The 21,436-nt window shown below is 40.9% G+C and overlaps 2 protein-coding genes across 2 annotated transcripts in view; both read left to right on the top strand.

Moving 5' to 3' along the window:
• Positions 1-86: 86 nt before the first annotated feature.
• On the top strand, positions 87-6,868 carry dtl (denticleless E3 ubiquitin protein ligase homolog (Drosophila)). Its single transcript, XM_035143388.2, has 15 exons — positions 87-315; positions 1,247-1,384; positions 1,474-1,566; positions 1,651-1,712; positions 1,913-2,033; positions 2,348-2,413; positions 2,539-2,654; positions 2,761-2,834; positions 2,929-3,035; positions 3,126-3,230; positions 3,875-3,987; positions 4,075-4,164; positions 4,322-4,445; positions 4,676-5,316; positions 6,070-6,868. Exons 1-15 carry the CDS (start codon positions 264-266, stop codon positions 6,133-6,135), a joined length of 1,968 nt encoding a protein of 655 aa, XP_034999279.1. The 5' UTR covers positions 87-263; the 3' UTR covers positions 6,136-6,868.
• A 1,717-nt stretch (positions 6,869-8,585) lies between these two features.
• Positions 8,586-21,436, top strand: part of ppp2r5a (protein phosphatase 2, regulatory subunit B', alpha isoform) — a 31,706-nt gene continuing 18,855 nt past the window's right edge. Inside the window, exon 1 of the mRNA XM_035143679.2 lies at positions 8,586-9,696. Coding sequence (XP_034999570.1) covers positions 9,549-9,696 — 148 coding nt within the window. The 5' untranslated portion in view covers positions 8,586-9,548. The remainder of the gene's footprint in view (positions 9,697-21,436) is intronic.

Here is a 21,436-nt window from a genome sequence, read left to right as displayed (position 1 = left end):
CGAAAGAGCTTCGTTACTGAGGATGTTGAACTTTACAGAGCAGCGGCACAAAGGAAGCGGATGTGCACGCGCCGGTGCAGCGGAAGCGGCTGTTTCCACCAATGGCAGAGAGCGACGCGAGTTTCGCGGGGGATTCATCTTTACCTCCACACGATCCGTTCGCGGGAAACACGACCAGCAGCCACAAGGCGGAATAAAGACGCCGGATAACTCCTCCAAACTTGAAACACTAACTTCTGATCGTCTGTTCGAGCAGCGCAGCGATGCTTTTCCGCTCGATTGTTGACAGAGGAGTTGGCAGACGAAGGCAGAACGGTGAGATTAGAAGTTTGTACTGTGTGTTACTGTGAGTTTGACTCAGCTAAAGCCACCGTTAGCTTACTTTAACATGTCATTCAATGCAGATCTGTCTGTTCTAGCATCGCATGCATTTTTCCTCATGCATGTGCCACTTTAGATTCTCGTGTTAAACTTGTGGATGAGGGTTAAAGTGAACTGTGCAGAAGACAAAAACTTTTGACCTCATGTCCTGAATATCTTGAGCTTTGATCATATAATTCAACTTGTTAATATTAGTGTTTAAATCAGCTGCTTCTGAGGTCACACTGTGAAACCTCATATCGTTGCAGCTTCACTAGTTTGAGGTGTGGCATGATGACATAACTGACATTTGTTACAAGATGTTAGAAAATATCCAGTTTAAAAGTTCAATGTTACTTCCTGTGAAGCCTGGTTTCTTCCAACCAACTGTCCAAAAATACAGATATTATACAGATATATATTATTGGTTGATATACATATTTTTTAAGATTGGCAATAATTCCTAAGGTGTCGTTATCCAACCTTTATGACAATGACATGTAATTGAGGCTTGATATTTTACAGTTCAACCATAAACTAAATTTATAGAACTTGAATTAACATTGCATTGTTTGTACTGTAAAATAAAAAAATGCATATCTGCAAACATAAATGCTGATACCGATATCAAGTTAGAAATGACTTTAGTGATTAATTGATGATTTGAAATGGTTGCTTATTAATTCAGTTGCAGTATAGCTGAAAACTAAAACCTGATTTGTACGGTGTCTGATCAGAAAACCTCCCTTGAACAGGAGAACTTCTGCACATAAGGAATCCAGATGTGTGATAATATGTACTGTAAAGATGTAATTAGACTGATAAAGCAGAACAGATGTTATAGCATCTCTGTAATACATCTGACTGAATGCATGTTTCTCTCCAGCCGTCCCTGCAGATCCTTGGCCCAGGCTCCCCCTGAGCTCTCTGCTTCAAGGCTTCAAGTGCGTCCGACATGACGAACACATCTCCTATGGAAACCTGGGGGACTCCGTGCCACCGTTTGGATTAGCTTTCTCCTCTGGTAACCCACCTGCATTTTTACCACAAGACGAGACACATCAGAGTTTTATGGCTGTTGTCATTTAACTTGCTCTTCTAATGTTTGTTCAGCCGGGACGCAGCAGAACATCCTCGCTGCAGCCAATGAAGAAGGCATCGTGAGGATCTACAACACGGAGAGCAGAGACAACCCGCTTCTCAAAGGTATGTGTAGAGACTTGTTTGTCCGCAGTTGTCCCATCTATCATCAGCAAATGTCCCAGGCTGATGGTATGTGAACTTTTGCAGAATGGCTGGCTCATGAGAATGCTGTCTTTGACATTGCCTGGGTACCGGGGGAGCCTCAATTGGTGAGTATGAGTCAGCAGTCGTCTGTAAATCAGGCTAAACCAGTGACATTTTACCTACTGTCATTTAAATTCTCTTTTCATACATTTATTAGGTTATTTCTTATAATTTTGTATCATTCTTTGTAATTCCTGATTTTATATTATTCTCTGTTTTTGTTTTTCTTTCTGCACATATTAAACTCTTCGCGCGTCCTCCTCAGGTGACGGCTGCAGGTGATCAAATGGCCCGGCTGTGGGACGTGAAGTCAGGAGACATGTTGGGCAGCTTCAAGGGTCACCTCTGCAGCCTCAAGTCTGTTGCATTCGCACCTGAGGAGAAAGGTACATTTGAACAAACATGTCACCTGGGGGAATAAATGCTACCTGTCATCTCTTAGAATTCACAGGACAACATGGATTTGATTGTTTCTAGAGGACATAATCCAGTTTATTGAATCTAGGTATCTAGAGCTATGGTAACCTGATGATTATTGGAATTATTAGCTTTACTTTCCCCTGCTGTTGTTGCTCCAAATAATCATTCAAAATGTAGATTACATTAGGTTTTGTTTTTAAATAGAAGAAAATAAGCTTTAGTATTAACTGATGAATGGGTGGAGACTGTAAATGCATTTTCTTTGTTCTCTATTCAACAGCTGTGTTCTGCACTGGAGCCAGAGATGGAAATATTATGGTCTGGGACACGAGGTGCAGCAAGAAAGGTAGTTTGATTTCAGTTACAAATATTTCCTTTTGATATTCAATGATATGTATATTTGGCCCCACCTGATCTTGTTTCGTAATAATAGATTATTTTGTATTTGATCACATTGCGTCCTCCCCTCAGATGGTTTCTACAGACAAGTGAAACAGATCAGTGGCGCTCACAACAAAGCAGAGACCAACGCCCCCTTGAAAATAAAGAAGAGACGTAGCAGCACTCGGGGCATGGCTCCCAGTGTGGTGAGTTTCTTTCATAACATGACCCTGTTTGTTTAAATGAAGTGGTATAGAGAGCAGCAAGGTGGAGAGGCAACGCTGATCCTCAATATTTTTTTATTTTTCGCAGGACACCCAGCAGAGTGTCACAGTGGTTTTGTTTCGGGATCAGCACACGCTCATCTCCTCTGGGGCCGTCGATGGGTAAGAAACCACTGTTCATTTAAACATGCAGAACATCGGTGTGAACATTTGTTTTGTCATGTTGAATTTTTATATTTTAATTCCACCCATCCAGAGTGATCAAGCAATGGGATCTGAGAAAGAACTACACTGCTCACCGTCAGGATCCGGCTCCACTGCAGACGTACCCGTACCCGGGTTCCTGCATGCGCATGCGGCTCGGTTAGTTTTCTGCCACACTGGATATCAAGTTTACACGGAGCTAGATGCAGTAAAACAAATAAGCTGAATATTGTTCTGTGTGTGTTGCAGGTTATTCCGGACTTGTTCTGGACTCCACAAGATCAAATGTGATGTGTAACTGCACTGATGACAATATCTACATGTTCAACCTCAGTGGAATAAAGACAAATCCAGGTAAACAACTGCTCCAGTCGTAATGTTCACCTGTGCCAAAATAGGTCTTTTCCTGTTTATCACTGACATATTACCATTGCAGACCACTAGATGGGGCTGCAAGACTAATGTCCTTTCGTTTAACTAGAGCAGAATCTCTCTTATACAGAGGAAATGTAGACATTCAGAGACATGGTATGTTAATTATAGTATCTTTAAATTACAGTTTTTTTTATGTGCTAAAGATCTTAGGGATTGGGAGGTGGCTCACTAGAACTGAATCTGCTGAACAATATTCACACCATCCAGACTAGTCAGCCATCTTGAAGCAAAACACATCTGTTTTAGATCAGTTTACCCTCATCGTGTCTTGTCTATGCTTCTGTAATCTGATTTTAACCTTTGGTTTTACTTTGAATTAAGGGTTTCCACAGGATCTTAAATCCACAATTCAATGATCTGAATCTTAGGCCTTAAATACATACGAATATTACGTACTAGGTCTTAAGCGTGTTTATGTAGGTCTGTAACATTACTTCCATGCTTTTTTAAACAGAAATGTCAGCAGTTTGTATTGTTTGTGATGTCTGTGTGTGTTGTAGTTCTTGCTCATTATTATCTCATATTATTATATTATAATATCTTTGCTTGTTCTTCTTCCACAGTGGCTGTTTTCAGTGGCCACCAGAATTCCTCATTTTATATCAAGTCCACTATCAGCCCAGACGACCAGTTCTTGGCCAGTGGCTCAAGTGACAATCACACATACATCTGGAAGGTAAGGTCGTCCTCATTTAATTTTACCCTGATGATGTTTTCAGTGTTTTGTGTGGCTGACGTGTTTGTCCATTTTTATATATCTCAGATTTCTGAGCCTCAACATCCTCCCATGACCCTTCAAGGCCACAGTGAGGAAGTGACATCAGTCGTGTGGTGTCCCACAGATTTCACCAAGGTAGAGCAGAAAACTCTAATAACCACAATTACTGTCATAACCACATATGTTAGTTTAATGAATTCCAACCTGTTTCCTTTGAACAAAACCTACAAATGATTCTGAGGACAGGAAACTGGATTCTGTCTCTGTGTAATCCTCACTGCTCTGTTGGCAGATTGCTTCCTGTTCGGACGACCACACTGTCCGGATCTGGAGGCTTCACCGGGAAACAGAGGAGGTGCGGTCTGCAGTGGGAGAAGCAAACCTCGTGGGCTGGGCGCGTCGGAAATCTCCAACAAGTTAGTATTCCAACTACCATCCTTCAATCCATGTTAACGACAACTACCATGTAATTATATACTTTATGTTGTCTTTAACTTGACAGCAAAATGTCTGGGTCATTCCTTCTCTGTGCTGCTGTCTGACTATGTAAAATATGGAAGAGCTTCTTCATAAATCTCACTGCTTTCTTCTGTCAAAGTCCTCATGGTGTCACACTAGACTAAAAAGCACATTTTCTTTTGTTAAGGGCCCTCAGTCAGAGCTGAGACGACTCCCGCCAAAACCCAGAGGACAGAGAGTCGTCCAGGCCTCGTGTCTCCCCGGCTCGCTGCCTGTGCTCCGAGTGGAGCCGCCCTGCCTCTGTCCTCCAGCACCACTTCACCTGTCCAGCCTCTGGATGGAAAGGCAGCTGCTGCTCGCCAGAGAACGCCATCCTCTATCAAACAGTGGTTATCTCCGAGCCGCGGGTCTCCCGGTCAGGTCACCCCTCCTCTCCGCAGGGTTCTGAGCCCGTGTCCCCAAAGTCTGGCGAGCAGCACCTCTCCCATCGAGCGACGGGCCAAACGGCGGCTGGAGACCATTGCGTCTGCCGGCTGTGAGGGCGCGGAACAATGCGACTGTGTTACTGAACTTTACCCTGCGCCCAAGAGAGGCCGGACCCTGGCTGGTATCTGCTGCCCTGTTCAGGAGAGCAGGTCACAAACAGACTGTCCCGCAGAGGACAAGCAAAGCTCATCGAGACAGAGTGGCAAAGAGAATTACTCTCCCAGAGGAATGGACTGGCTGTCTGTGATGGCACAAAAGATGAGGAAGGGTCAAGGAAGCCCGAGTAGTCCCAGAAGTCCCAGTGCCTCGAAGAAACAGGAAGGGAAAACACCAGCTTCACCGGTTAGTACCACATTCAGATTTCAGACGTAAATATTCTTTTAACAACCTGTACATTTTCTCAGTTTCTTTAGTCTTTCTCTCCCGTGTCTTTTTACATAAAGCTTCCTTCAAGAGTATTTTTTTCTCGTTCTTTCAGGGAGAGAGATTCATTTCACCCATTTACCAGTTGAGAATGTCAGAGTGAAGACACAAAAACATGTTATTTCTTGTAGCTTGGCACTCTTATCAACGCCTTCCTTTACTTCCAGTTACTTGGAATGTCGCCAGTCTAGAAATTCAGGCTTTAAAGTCACTGAATAAGAACCAGAATGATACTCAGTCGAGCGCATACCTCCACCATGTCTCAACAGTCCCCTTGATTTCAATCAAGACGCAGCAAATCAGTCCCCTAAATGTGGCAGATCATTTTGTTCCTATCAAGATCCATTTATTATTCCCTGGGAAAATATTGTAAATGTTAAAAATAACGCCCTATATAGTAATCTTAAAGAAAGTGATAAAGACATTCCTGGATCCACACCAAAAATGAATGAATGCTTCCTTGACCCATACGTCACCTTTCCACCAATGTTCAAGAAAATATTTTTGGAATTCTGTGAACGGACAGCCAATCGGCAATGAAAACATAACTTCCTTGGCAGAAATACAGTCTTTATGGATGACGGTCTGTCCCTCTGTATATTTGCATGCATGTTTTTGAATAGCTTCAAAAGTGACCATTGCAGTTGAAGTTTTCTGTTTCTTCTCTTTCAGACGAACCGCTCGCCGCAAAACATGAAAAAAATCTCCACGTACTTCAGGAGACCGACTCTGGAGTGACCTGCTGGAGCCAATCACATGTTCTGTGCTTCTGTTTGAATGCAATGTTTTTATTTTTGAGTATATCTTTTATATGTGACGTGGGACCCACAGACGGTAAAGCCTCTGAGAACACATGACTTACATTAGTACATGAACCCGACTGAAACTGAACATTTGATGCAGCAGTTTTCACATCCACAGAGGCTGTTATTTTTTTTTAGGTATTTGCATTTGCCTCCTACACAAATGTTCTGGTGCTTTGCTGAGAGACTCTGGTTTGAAATCAGGTTGCATTTCCGAGTAAATCTTTCACTTTACTCAAACCTGAAAACTGTAAGAGACGATGCACCATTTAATACAAGACTCCACGTTCCATCAAGGTGTTCAGGAAGTTAACAAGGTATTAATCTTCAAGTAGAGAGTTGTCCACAGTTGTAGATATTTTAAATTCTGCTAAAAAAAGTACAATTATTTTTGCTTGACAGCTTTGAGCCCTTTTATGAACTTCACTGAGTGTAGGCTGGTCGCAGATCAGCTCTGTAACAGCGTGTCATTTATATCTTCAGCTCTGGATTTTGTCACGTCAGTGTTACACATAAAAATCTGTTGATTTTGATTTAGATTTTTTACTTGAGAAAATGCTCAAGTTGTTTATATGTACAAAATAACCAATGATTGTTGCATGGTCCGTTTGTATTTAATTAACATAAACTTGCTGTGGTCTGACCTTTATTAAATTGAAGTCAGTTTCCGTGGTGTTTGTTCTGTTTTATTTTAACACTTTGACCTGTACAGTCAAAATTATTCAGTATTTCAAATAGAAGAAAACATTAGATGAAGAGTTGAATTGAAATGTCTCTGACTTTATGTCCTGTCAAGCAGCTCACAACCTCTGACTAGCATAATGAATGTTTCTACTTATATCTGCTTAAAGTTTAAATATATATATATATATATATATATATATATATATATATATATATATATATATATATATATATATATATATATAAAAACCATCCCCTGTCCCAGAACTTGAATTCTTCTTGTTTTCTTCCCTGCAGTCGAGGTTAGATGAAACGTACATGATTGAATTATATCTGATATTGACCGGCTGATTGGGAGACAGTGCTTGGGTTCGCTTAGATGCAGGACAACATCCCAGAGGGACGAGCCTGCCCTCCCTGTGAGCCACCAGGGGGCCCCCAAAAACAAACCTCATTCACAGAATTAGGCTTTGCTACAGCTCTTTTATTTATGTGGTGACAAGTATAATCACATTTGTTTGATCCCAAACTTGCAACAATGAGACATTTACATTTGTAATGCAGCCTGTAGTTGTCAGGAAGGCCCCCCTCGCTCAGTGAGTGAACATTTTCAGGTTGAACTGTGAAAATGATAATGTCAATAAATGTAATTTTTACCAGATGCAGAACGTCTAGCAACAAAAGCTTCAACTGTGTGTGCCAGAATCCTGCCTGTCAGTGAGGCCTTTTTTATAGTGAAAGTAAAACGTAATACACCCAAAAGGAAGAAAATAAACCAAGGCTCTCCTGTGGAAAAATACTTTATTAGAGTGGTTCATGCAGGGCAGAATTTAACATGCGCTTTGCCGCACATTGGAGTTTTTATACAGATGTATTCCCAAACAGATGCTGCCTCTTTGTCTTTTGAGATAATCCACATTCCATGTGTGTGCAACAAGGCAAACAAATAAAAACGTTTAAAAAACATTAAAACAAATTGACCTCATGTTTGATGTGATTCTTATACTTAAGATCAGTGGTTCCCAACGTATTGTTAGTTATTCTTGTACATTAGAAATGTTATATTTTATGCATTCATTTCTCAATACAGAGGTAAACTACAACTACAACTGGCACAGTTCTCAGATGGTGGGAACAATTATTAGTGTGACACATCACAGCCAGTGTGAAGGAGACAACCTCAGGTGAAAATGGCGGAAAACTGCTGAAAACAAGGGTTTTGCATGAATAAGAATACAGATCACGCAGATCTCTTGGCCCCTTCAGTGTGACTCGAGCAGACAAAGTTTGAAAACCACTGCTTAAGATAACACCTTCAAAAGGAGAGCCTTCAAATGGATCAGGCTTATTGAAAGGCAGGGCCCCCCAATCTTATCGTGCTCAGGGCCCCTGGGTGCAGGAGTCCGGCCCTGCTGGAGAGACGCACTTCTTTGCTCTTCCATGAGATGCACTGACGGATAATGTACTGACAGATACTATGTTTCTGTAGTAAAACATATTCGGACGCTGCGGATTTTGAAGTACTTTGTACTGCACGAACTTTCCTCTCTCCTCCAGCTGCCATTCCTCAACGTCACGCATTTGTTTTCACGCGTCACGTGTCCAGGAGCCCGCCCTCTCCCTCCCCTGCGATTGGCCGAAAAAGTTTCCAGCTCCCGATTCTCGGCGCGCGATTGGCCCGCCGCGGCTGTCAGTCTGTGACGCAGGCCTGTCAGTGCTCCTGCAGCGCACAGTGGTGTTCGGGGCAGACGGCGGCGGAGCGGAGGAGCTGGAGGTGTTTAATGGCTGAACTCTCGGCTCCACGGCTGCTAACGTGTTATATCTGAGAACCATCTTTGGTTTTTAAGACGCTGCGGGACTCACGGCGGCTGTAGCGCGGCGAGGAGACCCGCGTGTGGCCGCGGCTAAGTTGCTAACTTTTTAATGCTAAAGGAAGCTAAGCCGTTGAAGCGAGATTGAACTTCATCGATCTTCTGAAAACACCCAGCGGAAGTCGGACACGGATTAAAAAACCCTCCACGCAGCTCGAAGGCTTTTTCTTTTTACGAAGAATTACCCGAATGCCCTGGGACTATTTTTCCTCCCCTAACTTCCCCCCCTTTCTCTCGACAGCAAACTGTTGTCGTAGTGGCGTACATTAGCATTAGCTCGTTTTTTTTTTTAGCTAGCTGCTAGCTTGCAGCCTAGCAGCACGATACTTAGCGTTTGCCCTTTGCTTCACTGCTCGTTCGGTTAACTTTTTCCCGACAATGCCCTGCGTGCGTTTTGCAACAGGCGGACAATTTGTCAAAACGATGCAGCATCAAGGACCAGCAGTCGTTTGAAGTGTAGCGGTTTATTGTGTCGTTCGTACCGAGGAGTTGTTTGTCGTCTGTGTTTTGAGGATCGCCCCCCGTGTTCCAGAAGACTAGCTACCCCAAATAACGCAGCTCCAGGAGGCAGTCAATCATCTTTTACCCGAGCTAACCTGCTGGATCGTACTCAATAACCTGGAATAGGAGGCGAGCTTAAAGTCGTGCAGATTGCTCCCCATTTTCCTTTTTTTTTGTCGTCTGTGTGTGTGTGTGTGCGTGCGCTGATGTGAACGAAGAGGAAACCCTCTCCAGTTTGACCCAGGGGATACAATAGCTCATCTGAAGCAGCTCGTCGGTTGCATGCGTCAAAATGTCGGCCATCTCTGCATCCGAGAAGGTGGACGGGTTCACGCGAAAGTCCGTGAGGAAGGCCCAGAAGCAGAGGAAGTCCCAGGGCTCGTCTCAGTACCGCACCCAGAGCGCCCCGGTCGAGCTCTCCCCGCTGCCGCAGCTGAAAGGTACGGTCAGAGGATGAGGGGTGGGTGGGTGGGGGTCTGTGTGTTGTGTTGTGTGTGTTCCGCTGGATCATCAACAATTATGTTCAACACGTGCAAGCAATTTGTGCAAATGTTGTGCGCATTTCCCCCCCACACACACACGCATACACATACACACACTAATGTGAACAAGTCAGCCACTGATTCCAAAGAGTTGTGGACACACCTTGAAACATTTCCCTTCTTGATTTCTTGCTTATTTTCCTCTGCGTAAAACAGGTTGGAATGATTCTAAGGGATTTACAATAAACAGACACGAATCTGTGCAAAAGAAGATTAAATTATTTTAGCATTCACTTTAAATTTGGGGCTGACACATAGAGGCACATCCATACAGAGATGTGGGAGAATGGATTAACAGGGTGTCTCTAAATCCCTCTTAACCCAATCAGACTGAGACCATTTTCCTATTCAAATAAATGGGGGAAATGGACAGACTACTGGACAGCACTATATCTCCAGGCTTGATTAAAAATGTCTCCACACAGAAGCGTCTAGAGTCACGATGTGTACAACACAACACTGCTCCCGTGACTGCTCATATTGCTGCTTGTGTGTTTATGCTGGTATAGAGGCTGTTGAAAGTGAAGACAACCTTGAGCAAGTTGAGGAAAGGCTTGGTAATCTTTTCTCTGCAGCTTGACAAGTTTATATGGTGTGATGTTGCAAACCGTTTCCAGTGCAAACACGCTGAAGTAGAACTCGAGTTCTGTGCCAGGGGCAGAATCACTAGAACATCTCATTGAGGACTCATAAAGCTGGCTTAACTCCTTCCCATTCATTCCCATTCACTAAGTCCAGCAAGTATAGGAATTTGAACTTCGAGGTTGCTGGTCACAAGCTGCTTGACCCAAGACCTGATGCTTAAGTTTACTCACAGTACCACAGTTACATACCACAACATTTTATATAACTGAAAAGTACCTGTAAGATGTATTACAACACTGCAACTGAGAAAATTAGAGCTATTAATTAAAATTAGCTTTTGTTTTCATAGTTTTGGCAGTCACATGACCGTTCTTATGTCACTGGCATGAGTAAGCAGTAAGCCTTAGCACATTGCAGTAGAGGAAAAAGAAATGCATCAAGCGAAACATGACGCTCACTGGGATAATATGGGTGACCAGTATTAAAGTTGGGAAAGTCTGTTGTCAGTCGATGCAGTATTCTGTTGTAGGCGCAGGCATGTGGGGTGGAGGTAGGGTTAAGTAAGGCATGTGACCGTACCAAGGTGGATGTTCCCTACCTGTCAAGTGTAGTGTTGGTCTGTCCAAAAGGATGAAATGCCTCAGTCATTACCAGCCATGACAGTGGGGAGTGTATTGTTTTAACCACGTGACCCTGTGTGTGTGTGAACCTGCAAGAACCACGCACGGATCATGAGCTTCAAAATGGGTGTGGTCCGAGCAAGGGCGCCACAAGAATGGGGGATTGGAATAACAAGGGGCACATGTGTTTCATGAAACAATCTAATCCTCTGCATATATTTCACCTTCTTTCTTTTTTAACACGACAAATCTTATTACCTGACCAGTTGCATGTCGATTGTGTTGTAGTAGCCTGCGGTTAAACGGGAAACTGCTGAGCCTCCTTACAACTGTGTGTATTTAAGTTCCATTCACAACAATGCATGCATTTCCAGTGTGTACTTAAACATGTTTTAACAAGTTATTTCACGGATGTGCAGCAACTAGCATGCATTGTTTATGTTAAACTAGCTTAATACAGAGGAATGGAAGTATTGGATAGGAGTTTTGGTTTAATTTTGTTGACTAATCTGCAGTAAAAAGATTACTGTCCTCATCATGAATAATATTCCTTGTTTTAAATAAGTGAATGGCATTATTAAATTGAATGACTGGACTTATGTTTGATATTTGCTTATAAACTAGACAAGTCTCAACAACGTTTCAGCTGTGTTGATGTTACAGAGAAAAGCGAAGCTTAAGTAAGAAACCTGCCTGGTCAAGTATGTGGAACTTTACTACATGATGCAACTTCTCAAATGTTGAAAGCAAAATCTGTCAAACATGAGTTGTATCAACTGTGACTGTTTACACCTTTTTAAGGGAGTACGAAAGTCTAGCCTTTACATATAATTGTTATTCTTGTAAAACACAGACAGAGAGCACATTGTACAAACAAGGCACATATTTTTCCAGCAGGAATTTGAGACGGCTGGTGTGAAATAGTGAGGTACATTGATTTGTCTTTGAGAGCTTTGTATTTCTGATTATGCTTTAATCAGTGTGTATTCGTAAGTGGATGGATTGTTTGACTATAATTCAAGTATTTATATTGTTGTCGCGTATGAAAAGGCTTTTAACGAGCGTATACAACCACAATGTTTTCCATTAAATACCTAGTAGACTGTGGAGACTCACCACCATGTAATATTTCCTGCCACAATCTCGCAATGAACCATCAAGAGTTTTTCACTTCTCATAACAATTAACAGATCTTGTACGTAGTGTTTTGTGCCGTTGCTTCATTGTAGAGCCATGAGCAGCTCATTGATCAACCCTTTGTCTTTCTCTATCTCACACACATTGGCAAAAAGCGTGACACGCATTGTTACCTCCTGTTAAATCAGACGCAAAGTCAATATACTAATAGTTAGAATGTCTATCTATGCTTAAGCTAAAATATGATTTGTGTTGTATGTATTGAATATTGTGAGTCTATTATTATTGCGAGTTATCTGCTGAGCCATCTATAACCCCTACATAACTCTAAGGTGCTTTACTTTTCAAAACAGTTTTGATTTAAGGTCCACTCACTTATGTATTGTAGGACTTCTGACTGTTTTTAAATCAATGCATGAACCTTTCTCATTTATCATGGCATGATAAAGGCCAAACTTTCCTTTTTATTTTGACAGCTTTAGTGCCTTTTCGTGCATGATATAAAGTGGTGTATTTTTAAAAGTCATGAATAGTAAATGTGGAGTCTCAGATTAACCTCACTGAGTCTGGGACTGCATGGATGGACTGTGGGAGGAAGCTGGAGTATACCCAAAGAAAACCCACGCAGACATGCAGAGAACATGCAAACTCCAAGCAGTATTAGAACCAAGAACCTTCTTGCTGTGAGGTGACCGTGCCTATCACTGCACCACTGTCCCTAAATTGAAATGCAGACTCTCGACCAATCTCAGCTGGGATTTGCTCCACCCCCCTGCAATCCTTGTGTATATATAATTTATGGATAAAAACAGTAGTTTCCTATTCGTGCTTACATTTGTACCTTATGTCGCGGATGTTTGCAGGAGCAGTCGCTATCATTCAAGATTGTTTAAATTCATTAATTCGCCATCTGTCGTCTGTAGCACACTCATAATTCAGATGCAGTACACGAGTCTGTACATGAATAGTCATTCTACAAGGCTACATGCACAAACATAGCTGTCAGTGTATCTTAAGGTGTAAATATGAAGCTAAAATTAATGGTGGTGTTGTGGTATCAGCTAACATTGTTTGCCTTTTAAGCAAACTAATGATAAGAGTGAATAGCCTGTAGCACCTTTTTATATTAGTGTAAAAATTATTTCCAAGTTCGAGCCCATGTCTACCTGGCCCAATTATAGTAACTTACAATGTTCAGTTTGTCAGTACTGTTTCTGGTTCGTCAAGTATCATGATTAATAAGGGTAATGTCCACAGCCGGTGTGTTTCAGGTTCTGAAAGATGGCAGGCTGCAAAGATGCTCTTTCCCTCCCGCAGTGGAGAGGTTGGAGCGCTTATAGCTCCTGTTGTGTGATAGACACTGAAAAGATGAGTCACTCAGAGACCAACATCGTTGCCATGGCAGCCAGAAGCCTTGAGAGCAAGCCAGGGAAATGTTTTAGTTTCCAAATACAGACTGCTTCATTTGTGCTTGATATTTCTGTCACAGCAGTGATATTTTGAGCTGAGGTAGTAAGTACAGACACAGTGTTGGTCAATAAGTGCATTCGTTTTCATTTCCATGACTTGTTTTGACACATAAATCCAAAGTAGCTGTTCTGATGTTTATCTTTTCTCTTTTCTTCCTACTCTTTTGGTTGTAATGAAGACAATCTATCAATCTACTGATGTACTGCTTCATTCTTCCTGTCTCACAATCTCGTTTATATCTGTGAGAAGTGTTTTTCACAGATTTGGCATTAAACGCTTATAAAATAGTTTTGACTCATGATGCACTCATGTTCAAAATCAATGCAGTTGAACCTGAGATATCTTTATTTTATTCCTTCTTCTTTTCTCAAAACCTTACGCCCACATTACCCGCTATACAACTTGACGGCAGACCCTTTGGTTGGAGATTGGGGTGTGTTGTGCGAGAAGTGGCTCATGTTGCTTGAAGCTGTTTGCCTCAAGTAGAGATGAGGAGCAAGCTGCAGAGGTCTGGTATGCTCACTTCATTCTCCAAACTAGAACCACTCATTAGTCTGAACCCATCTGAGAACAAAGAAAACTAACCAAACCTGACCCGAGCCCAACAGCCCGATGTTTTCCCTGATTACAGGCATGTGCACTGTAGAAAAACCAAGTTGATGGCCCAGTTAATTTGACCAAACCTGAATAACATTTCAAAAATAATAATTGTGTAACTTGAAGCAATTGATCAGATTTGCTATACAATAGTACTTACAATATAATACTAGTACTACCAAGACCTCGTAACAGACTTTGAGGTGTTAGACTTCCCCTTTAAACCAACCTCTTGGCTCCAGCTATGTGTATATACATGTATATATAAAAACCTGTTAAACACGAAGGTTACCATTATTTTTTTGGCTAACTACTTTTACTTAAGGATATAGTAGATAATCACTCATCCCCATCCTCATTACATGACATATTATTACTGTATTGTAATTTTCCGACACCAGCCCCATGTCTCCATCCCTAGAGTTAGTGATTGTTGGTTTCATTCATGATGAGTCTTTGGCCTTTTAGCCTTTTACTACCTATGCAATTATTTGTACCTGATACTGCTGAAATATATGAATTGATGGAAAGAAATTAAATAGACATTTTTCATGTGCATTTTAAGCAAACATTTTAGTTTTAGCTGTTTGTCAGACTATTGGAATATTTTGAAGATGTCAATGTGGAAATTGTGATGACATCTTCACTGACATTTCATATTTAGTGTTGAGTTTTAGCCTTTTTCTTTTTTTGCCAGCATCCTTTAGCAATGGCTCCTCGCTGTCTGTTCATGAAATACACATCCTCTCTTCTGGCCTATTGATTGACAAGTGCTCCCCAAACAGGCTGTTTCCATCCTGGCTGCCAACAGATGGCGAATCGATACATCATTTTGTGACGGTGTTTGTGTGCCTTTTTTTTGGTCAGGGTCACAACTGTGGCCTCTGGCAGATCAGGATTTGCATTGACCTTTTTGTACTGAAGACGTGGGTTGTGTGATTCTGTGCTGCCGTAATAACTGCTACTGATACTAGGGCAGGGTGTTATTACACTGTACATTTTCTATCATCAAAACGATGTGTACCACAGTGTCATTTCCCCTTTCTACCAATAATTTGTTAAATATGTAATGACAACATTCATTACATATTAATTTATGTACTTCACTGTGGTTGTGCATGCAAAACTTCATACATCATGAAGCCATCACTGAAAACAATTCGTATATCAACCATGTCTTGACGCAAAAACCCAGACATGTATGTGTCGTGTCCTGTCACTGCTTCAGTTTCTCATTATAATGGCAGCTAATTAGTGACTCAGACAACAATGGCCTCTCTGTGGTTTTTCTAAAGCTTCTTGCGTCGGAAGCAATGCACATTCTTTGGCATTTATTACAATCATTATCATTCAATTGTTTTCTTAAATAATCAGATCAACCTTTTCTCTATAAAACATTAACAAACTGTGAACAATGCCCCTCACAATATGTAGCATAAGGACACGTGTAATCAGATTACTTTATTTTTTAAACCAACATCAGGTAGATTTTCACTGGCAATAGAGGTGAAGACAACAACTCCCATGATCACATGCTGCTCCCTGACATCATCGCATTAGGATTTTTGTTATTGTTTGATTGAGACACCCTATAGTTGCTTATTGTACGTTTAACTGCCATTTTAGCCCATATGAAGAAAAAAAAGCCCATGTCATTCGTGCTTCTTCCACCGACCCTGTGGCTGTTCTCCATCGCCTTCAAATATAACAGTAGCCGCTGGCAGCGTGAAAAAAGGAATAGTGTGACCTGGCCCTTACGATTCCATTTGAGATTGGCTAGCCGGTGACAGGAAGAAAGTTCTCGACTTGTTGAAATCTACTAGCTGAGACCGAAATAGGAAAATGCCAGGCATCTGGCACACTAAGTTTTGTTCACGCTTTCTCCATGCACTGTTCTGACCTCTTGGCCAGATCATTTGACATTTGTCTCTCTCGGCAACCGTAACACATGCTCAAGTTTCGCAGGAACTCACAGAGGTAATGTGAGTAAATCAGCATGAGGAGTATATCAGTGAAGGGCTGTATTCCTGCTTCACAGTTCAACACTATAATGTCTAAAATAGAAGCAGACCCCTGAGGAGTTTGATTTCTTTCCGAGGAGTCTGTTCTCTTTCATGTTTTGCTCACCCAGAGAAAAGACGTTTGGATGACTGAAGCTTACTTGTGGTTTCCATCTTTAAATGAGCATTGGATACTGTTATAAGACCCATGTCCTGACTGATGATTTTCAGTCAGGTCGATTTAATTTGTTGATTATTTTCTCGATTCATCGCTTGTCAAGGGTGATGTATGCACATATCTGGTCTAAAACAGTCTAGGTTTAGACCAGAAATGTTCCATTCATTTGTCGTTCTGAAATGCATCTAAATGGTAGAGAGATAACTGGTGAACAACAGACAACCAGGGACATCAATTCCTACCATTTACCCCTCCGACCTATTATTCTGGAGGACGGTAGAACTTTTTTTTCACTTATTGGTTGCCGTTGAAAAAACATACGAGTAAAATTATTTATATTAACTCCCAGATGCCATCATCAACACTCATTTCTTAAAAAACTATTATACTTGGACTTTGCAGAAAGCCACTTCTAGACTGTCCTGTTTCCCAAGAAATATAAAGTGCTTGTAGTGCTCTAGACAAACATGCAAAATATAATCAATCACTATTCCCTACTGGAATGCGGCAGTCAGCACTGATTAAAAAATGTCTAATCTTTTTACACAAGAAAATGGGGTGTTTATGCAGATTTTTTAAAACAAGCGTTAACTCACTCAAAATGGCGACCGACTACTCTGCCATTGCCAGTAGACAAGTTTACCATGTGGGACAGACATACTAGTTATTTCCCACAGTTACTACCTTGCAGACTGCTACAATAGGACGAGATTCAATTGTCCTAAAGGCTATACTACGTTTGCTCAGAGGTCATTTGATACTGTGTGCATTAACTTGACCTTAACCTTGATATCTTCTTTACTTCTCTGATATTTTCAATGTGTTTGCATTAAATCTGTTAACAATTCTTTCAGCAGTAATTTGGTCACTTCTGTGACATATTAGATTATTTTGCTGTGCACTCTAAATAAATGTGGACACTAGTGAAAGTCATGTAGAACCACGTTAGTCAACCAGTTAAGCAGCTGCACTATGTCCTATCACCTCATGTCATGCATTAATGGACACATTTGCCCTACAGCAGGCTGCCACTCCTGTTTTTTACAACTCACCAGTCATACTCTGCACGTTGAGGCACCTTAAGTCCTTGAGCTATGATTCTAGATTATTATTCATTCATTTTCTGATGCAAGGCTGCATACAGCACAAATATATTTCTTGCTACCTAAACCACAGTCTTTACTTTAACCTTAAACATCAGTGTTGAGTTGCAGGGTTTACTGTGATCGTGGAAAAATCCATAAAACAAGCCATCATTTAAGAATCTATTTTTCTGAGGTAGATGTGCATCAGTTAAAAACGTGTACTCGTTTGATAATTACTGCAGCCACACTTTCTTAATTCTCATCCAATGCTTGTTTTTTATTATGTAGATTGAATAGTTAAGTCTATTTTAGTAGCAGACGTTGGGCTACGGCAAATTTTTTCTTTTCATGTATGAAAAGAAAACATGAATTTGTTATTTTTCTAGACGGGTTGTATGAGCACTTTGTAAATATTACCTGAGTGTCTGAAAGTCCAACTAGACTCATAAATGCTTGTTGTTCTTCAGGACTAATCTGTCTCTGTTCAGAGGTCACCTGACCTGCATGGCTTCCCTCAGTTTGTTTTGGTCTCATTCTGCTTGGCTATAATTCTATGAATTGTTGACGGGCAGGAAAAGGGCAAGCATTACCACTTCAGAATTCTGAGGTGTGATACAAATATGTTTGTTGTATATTTAACTGGTGTATCGGTCAAGACCAGCAGTGTTTTATCCTGGTGGTTATTTATTCCTATGCACACTGCAAATTTTTACAGATGTATCAAAGTATAAGAGGGGAAGACTTATGTAAAAATAAAGTCACACATTTTCACAGTTTGCAAAAACGATTACGAGCGACCATTTCTCTTTATCACCACATTTTGGATTGAAAAGAGATGCAAAGTGACCGTGCTGTTGCTGCAGACCAGTGCTAATCAGAATGCAAATGGAGGTCAAGCACTTCACACAACTGTTGCAACTCTTGTATATTCATTAAACCCATCAAACAATGCATGAATGACACCTTCGGTTTTTGTACCAGAACACAATTAATCCAGGGCACAACACATCAGTCACTAGGAAAATAAAACCTGGGATGTTGAAACGGAAAATGGTTGCATAACTGCAGTGATCTTTGGATGCCCATATACAGTGTTGTATTCTGTTCACAATCAACATTGTTCAACAATGATGATGCAGATATTATTTTAACTTCATGTTGGGGAGCATGTCCACTGTTGGGAACACAACAATGTGTTGACAAATGTGTATTTTGATTTTGAATGTGCCACCCTCCATGTGTGCATCGATTCATCTTCATGCTTGACTAATGCCCCAAAAAGTCAAACATCATCAATTTCAAATTGATGGATCCTGGAAACTTGAGTGCCTCAGGCAAATGTTTTCATACTTTGGTTTGATTTTACTCTGGCATGAGCAGTGAACTCTGTGTCGGGCCTTATTTAGACCGGTTTAGTCTCCACATCATGTCCAGTAAAATGTTTGTCTGAACTCCACATAGTTTACAGAAATGTATTTTGTTTGCATTTGTGTAAGTGCATGGATACAACATGCTTATACATTCTCTTTGGACACATTTTATTTTTTGACAATTTTGGTCCATCACTTACTGCAATTTGTGCAGTTTAATGCACAATACTTCCTGTTGAACGCCTCTCACCATAGCATACTTGCAAAACTGTGATCTGGTGGCTCCTCCTGTTTGTGCACACAAAATGGTTCCCAGTTGTGATCTAGAAAAACAGGACATATCGAAGCTGAGATACTCACTCTACTTTTGTATTATATATATCTTTATATAATCATTTTGTGGTATTATGCATTAATTAATGCATAAATTAATAAAATTATAATTATAATGTTTACAGCACAACATTGTATAGAAAAATAATTAAAAACTCAATGTTATAAAATAACTGGACACCAGAAGAGCCACGACGCTGCTTGTTACACCTTGCTACACTGTTCTTCCTTCACCTGCTGTTTGGATAATGGTATTGAATGCGACTATAGTGTATAATTCACCTCATTTTCAAATTCATCAAATCATTCTTGCTCTGTATTGAAGCCTCATGCTTTCTACATTCATTACATCTGCCAAGCAGGTTGTGTTTTCATTGCTTTCTGTATTCATACCTAGATTACTGAACCAACTAGGTGGAGGGGTGGGGTAGGCCAAGGAAGAACATTAACTTTTTATCAATCAAAGGGGCGGATCCAGTTTTTTTCCCCACACACTTTTACATTGTGAAATAAGGTGGTAGCCTTGGTGGGTGCCACTCTGGTTTGAGATTAAATCGTATCATATACAGTTCATGTTTTAGAGAAACTGCTCTGATTTGTTCAGGCAACACTTTGCAGTTCAATGTGCAACCATGACTGAAGATCACTTAAATCTGTCATTTCTAATTTCATTGAGAGAAGAGTTAAATGTTAACACATGAACAAGGATTCAGTAATAACAACAAAATTGTTCAGTGTCCATCCTTCCAAGCACGAGCAAGGTGCTTCACTGATCCCAACATAGCGTTTGTCTCACAATGACAAACCAGTGTGGTATTCACTGATTTACATTTGGCTGAAAATGTGACGAGCATTAAATGGAACCTGGAAAACTAAAAATGACCGAAGAGCTTTTGCAAGACTTGGTTTACATGACGGCATTGGGTAACAGCTAGTTGTTGCTGAGTGGTTTTGTTGCTAAGTACAGAGGAGAGGAGTTGTTGCTGTTCCTTTTTTCGCCCTTTGGTGCGATCAATGCTTATTTACTGTGTTTGTGAGACACAAGGCTTCCTGTGTCAGTGGAGGGCTTGTCGTCTGCAAGTCATTCAAAAGGTTGGTATCATCAGGACAAACGACTATAACCCAGGTCATAGTGCTTCAGTAATTCTCTCCCTATTGTGACATTTATGCCCAAAAGACAAACGTTTAACTGTAAGACTCTTAATACCTGCAGAGATCAACATCAACACAATTTACACCATCACTGTGCAGCTCAAAGGAATAATTATATATCTTGTGTTGTTTTATCGGTTTCCCCTTTTAGCGCTGCCACTCTCTTACTCATGTCCATGTGTGGTAGTGAAATGACATGTTGTTGTATCCAGATGATAGTCCGAGTGATTCCTGAAGCTTTGTATGGCGCCGCAGTCAGAAAATGTCGTACGTGGAGATTAAATGTGTCTTATCTTCCTTCTAATGGCGGCTTCATTGTGATTCTGAGTTGAAACGCCTCATGTGGGAGTGAAGGACTCTTTTTCTCCTTCACATTTACACGACCATGTGAATCTTTGTCAGCTTGATTCATTTGAAATTACTATCAGATCTCCTATTTCTTCTCTTTGTTCGCGCACACAGCATCATCGTCCTGATGGAAATATTTTCCTTCCTTTCTAATCACTCTGAGTAGTATGTGCACTAATGCATCTGTATCTCAAAAATAGCTTCTCATTGGGAAAAGCATCTACTTGTCTGAGTGTATTTAACAGGCCTTTCAGTCACTGCTGTCTGGAGGATTAAGACAATTCACCATAAAGGAGTTAAATGGTTTTAACAAGAACTTAGAGATGCCTTCGGAATACATTACTTTTTATAACACTTTAGAGCAAATATCTTTTATAACCCATTAAAAAGATATTGCATGTAGAGCTTAGACTTATTAAGCTACAGCCAGGAGACGTTTAGCTTAGCATAAACACTTGAAACACAATAGCTATGCTGGCTCTGGCCAAAGAAAACAAACGCCTACCAGTACATCTTAAGTTGAGCACTACCGATTTGGATTTTTGGGGACTGGTACCGAAAAGGTGACACTTACTGTACAGCCCTGCACAAATCTGCCCCACCACTCATCCTGTCCTCTTCCTTTCTTCTTTCACTTTGGTATTCAGTCTTAACTTTCATCATTAAATCCTTGGGGACTCAATACTTTGGAAATTTGGCATTAAGGAAAAGTATTGTTTTAACAAGTCAGCTCAGACATTAGATTCACTCTGAGCAGCAGCCA

This window comes from Hippoglossus stenolepis, chromosome 20, assembly GCF_022539355.2.
Source record: "Hippoglossus stenolepis isolate QCI-W04-F060 chromosome 20, HSTE1.2, whole genome shotgun sequence".
Lineage (NCBI taxonomy): Eukaryota > Metazoa > Chordata > Actinopteri > Pleuronectiformes > Pleuronectidae > Hippoglossus > Hippoglossus stenolepis.
Note: the sequence above shows the minus strand (reverse complement) of the source record. Positions and strands in the feature narration are given on the sequence as shown.

Excerpts from the sequence above, each read along its gene's own strand:
- dtl (XM_035143388.2), top strand. The coding sequence starts at position 264 with ATGCTTTTCCGCTCGATTGTTGACAGAGGAGTTGGCAGACGAAGGCAG. Across the intron at positions 316-1,246 it reads TGGCAGACGAAGGCAGAACG|CCGTCCCTGCAGATCCTTGG; the intron begins GTGAGATTAGAA and ends GTTTCTCTCCAG. Across the intron at positions 3,988-4,074 it reads ATCACACATACATCTGGAAG|ATTTCTGAGCCTCAACATCC; the intron begins GTAAGGTCGTCC and ends TATATATCTCAG.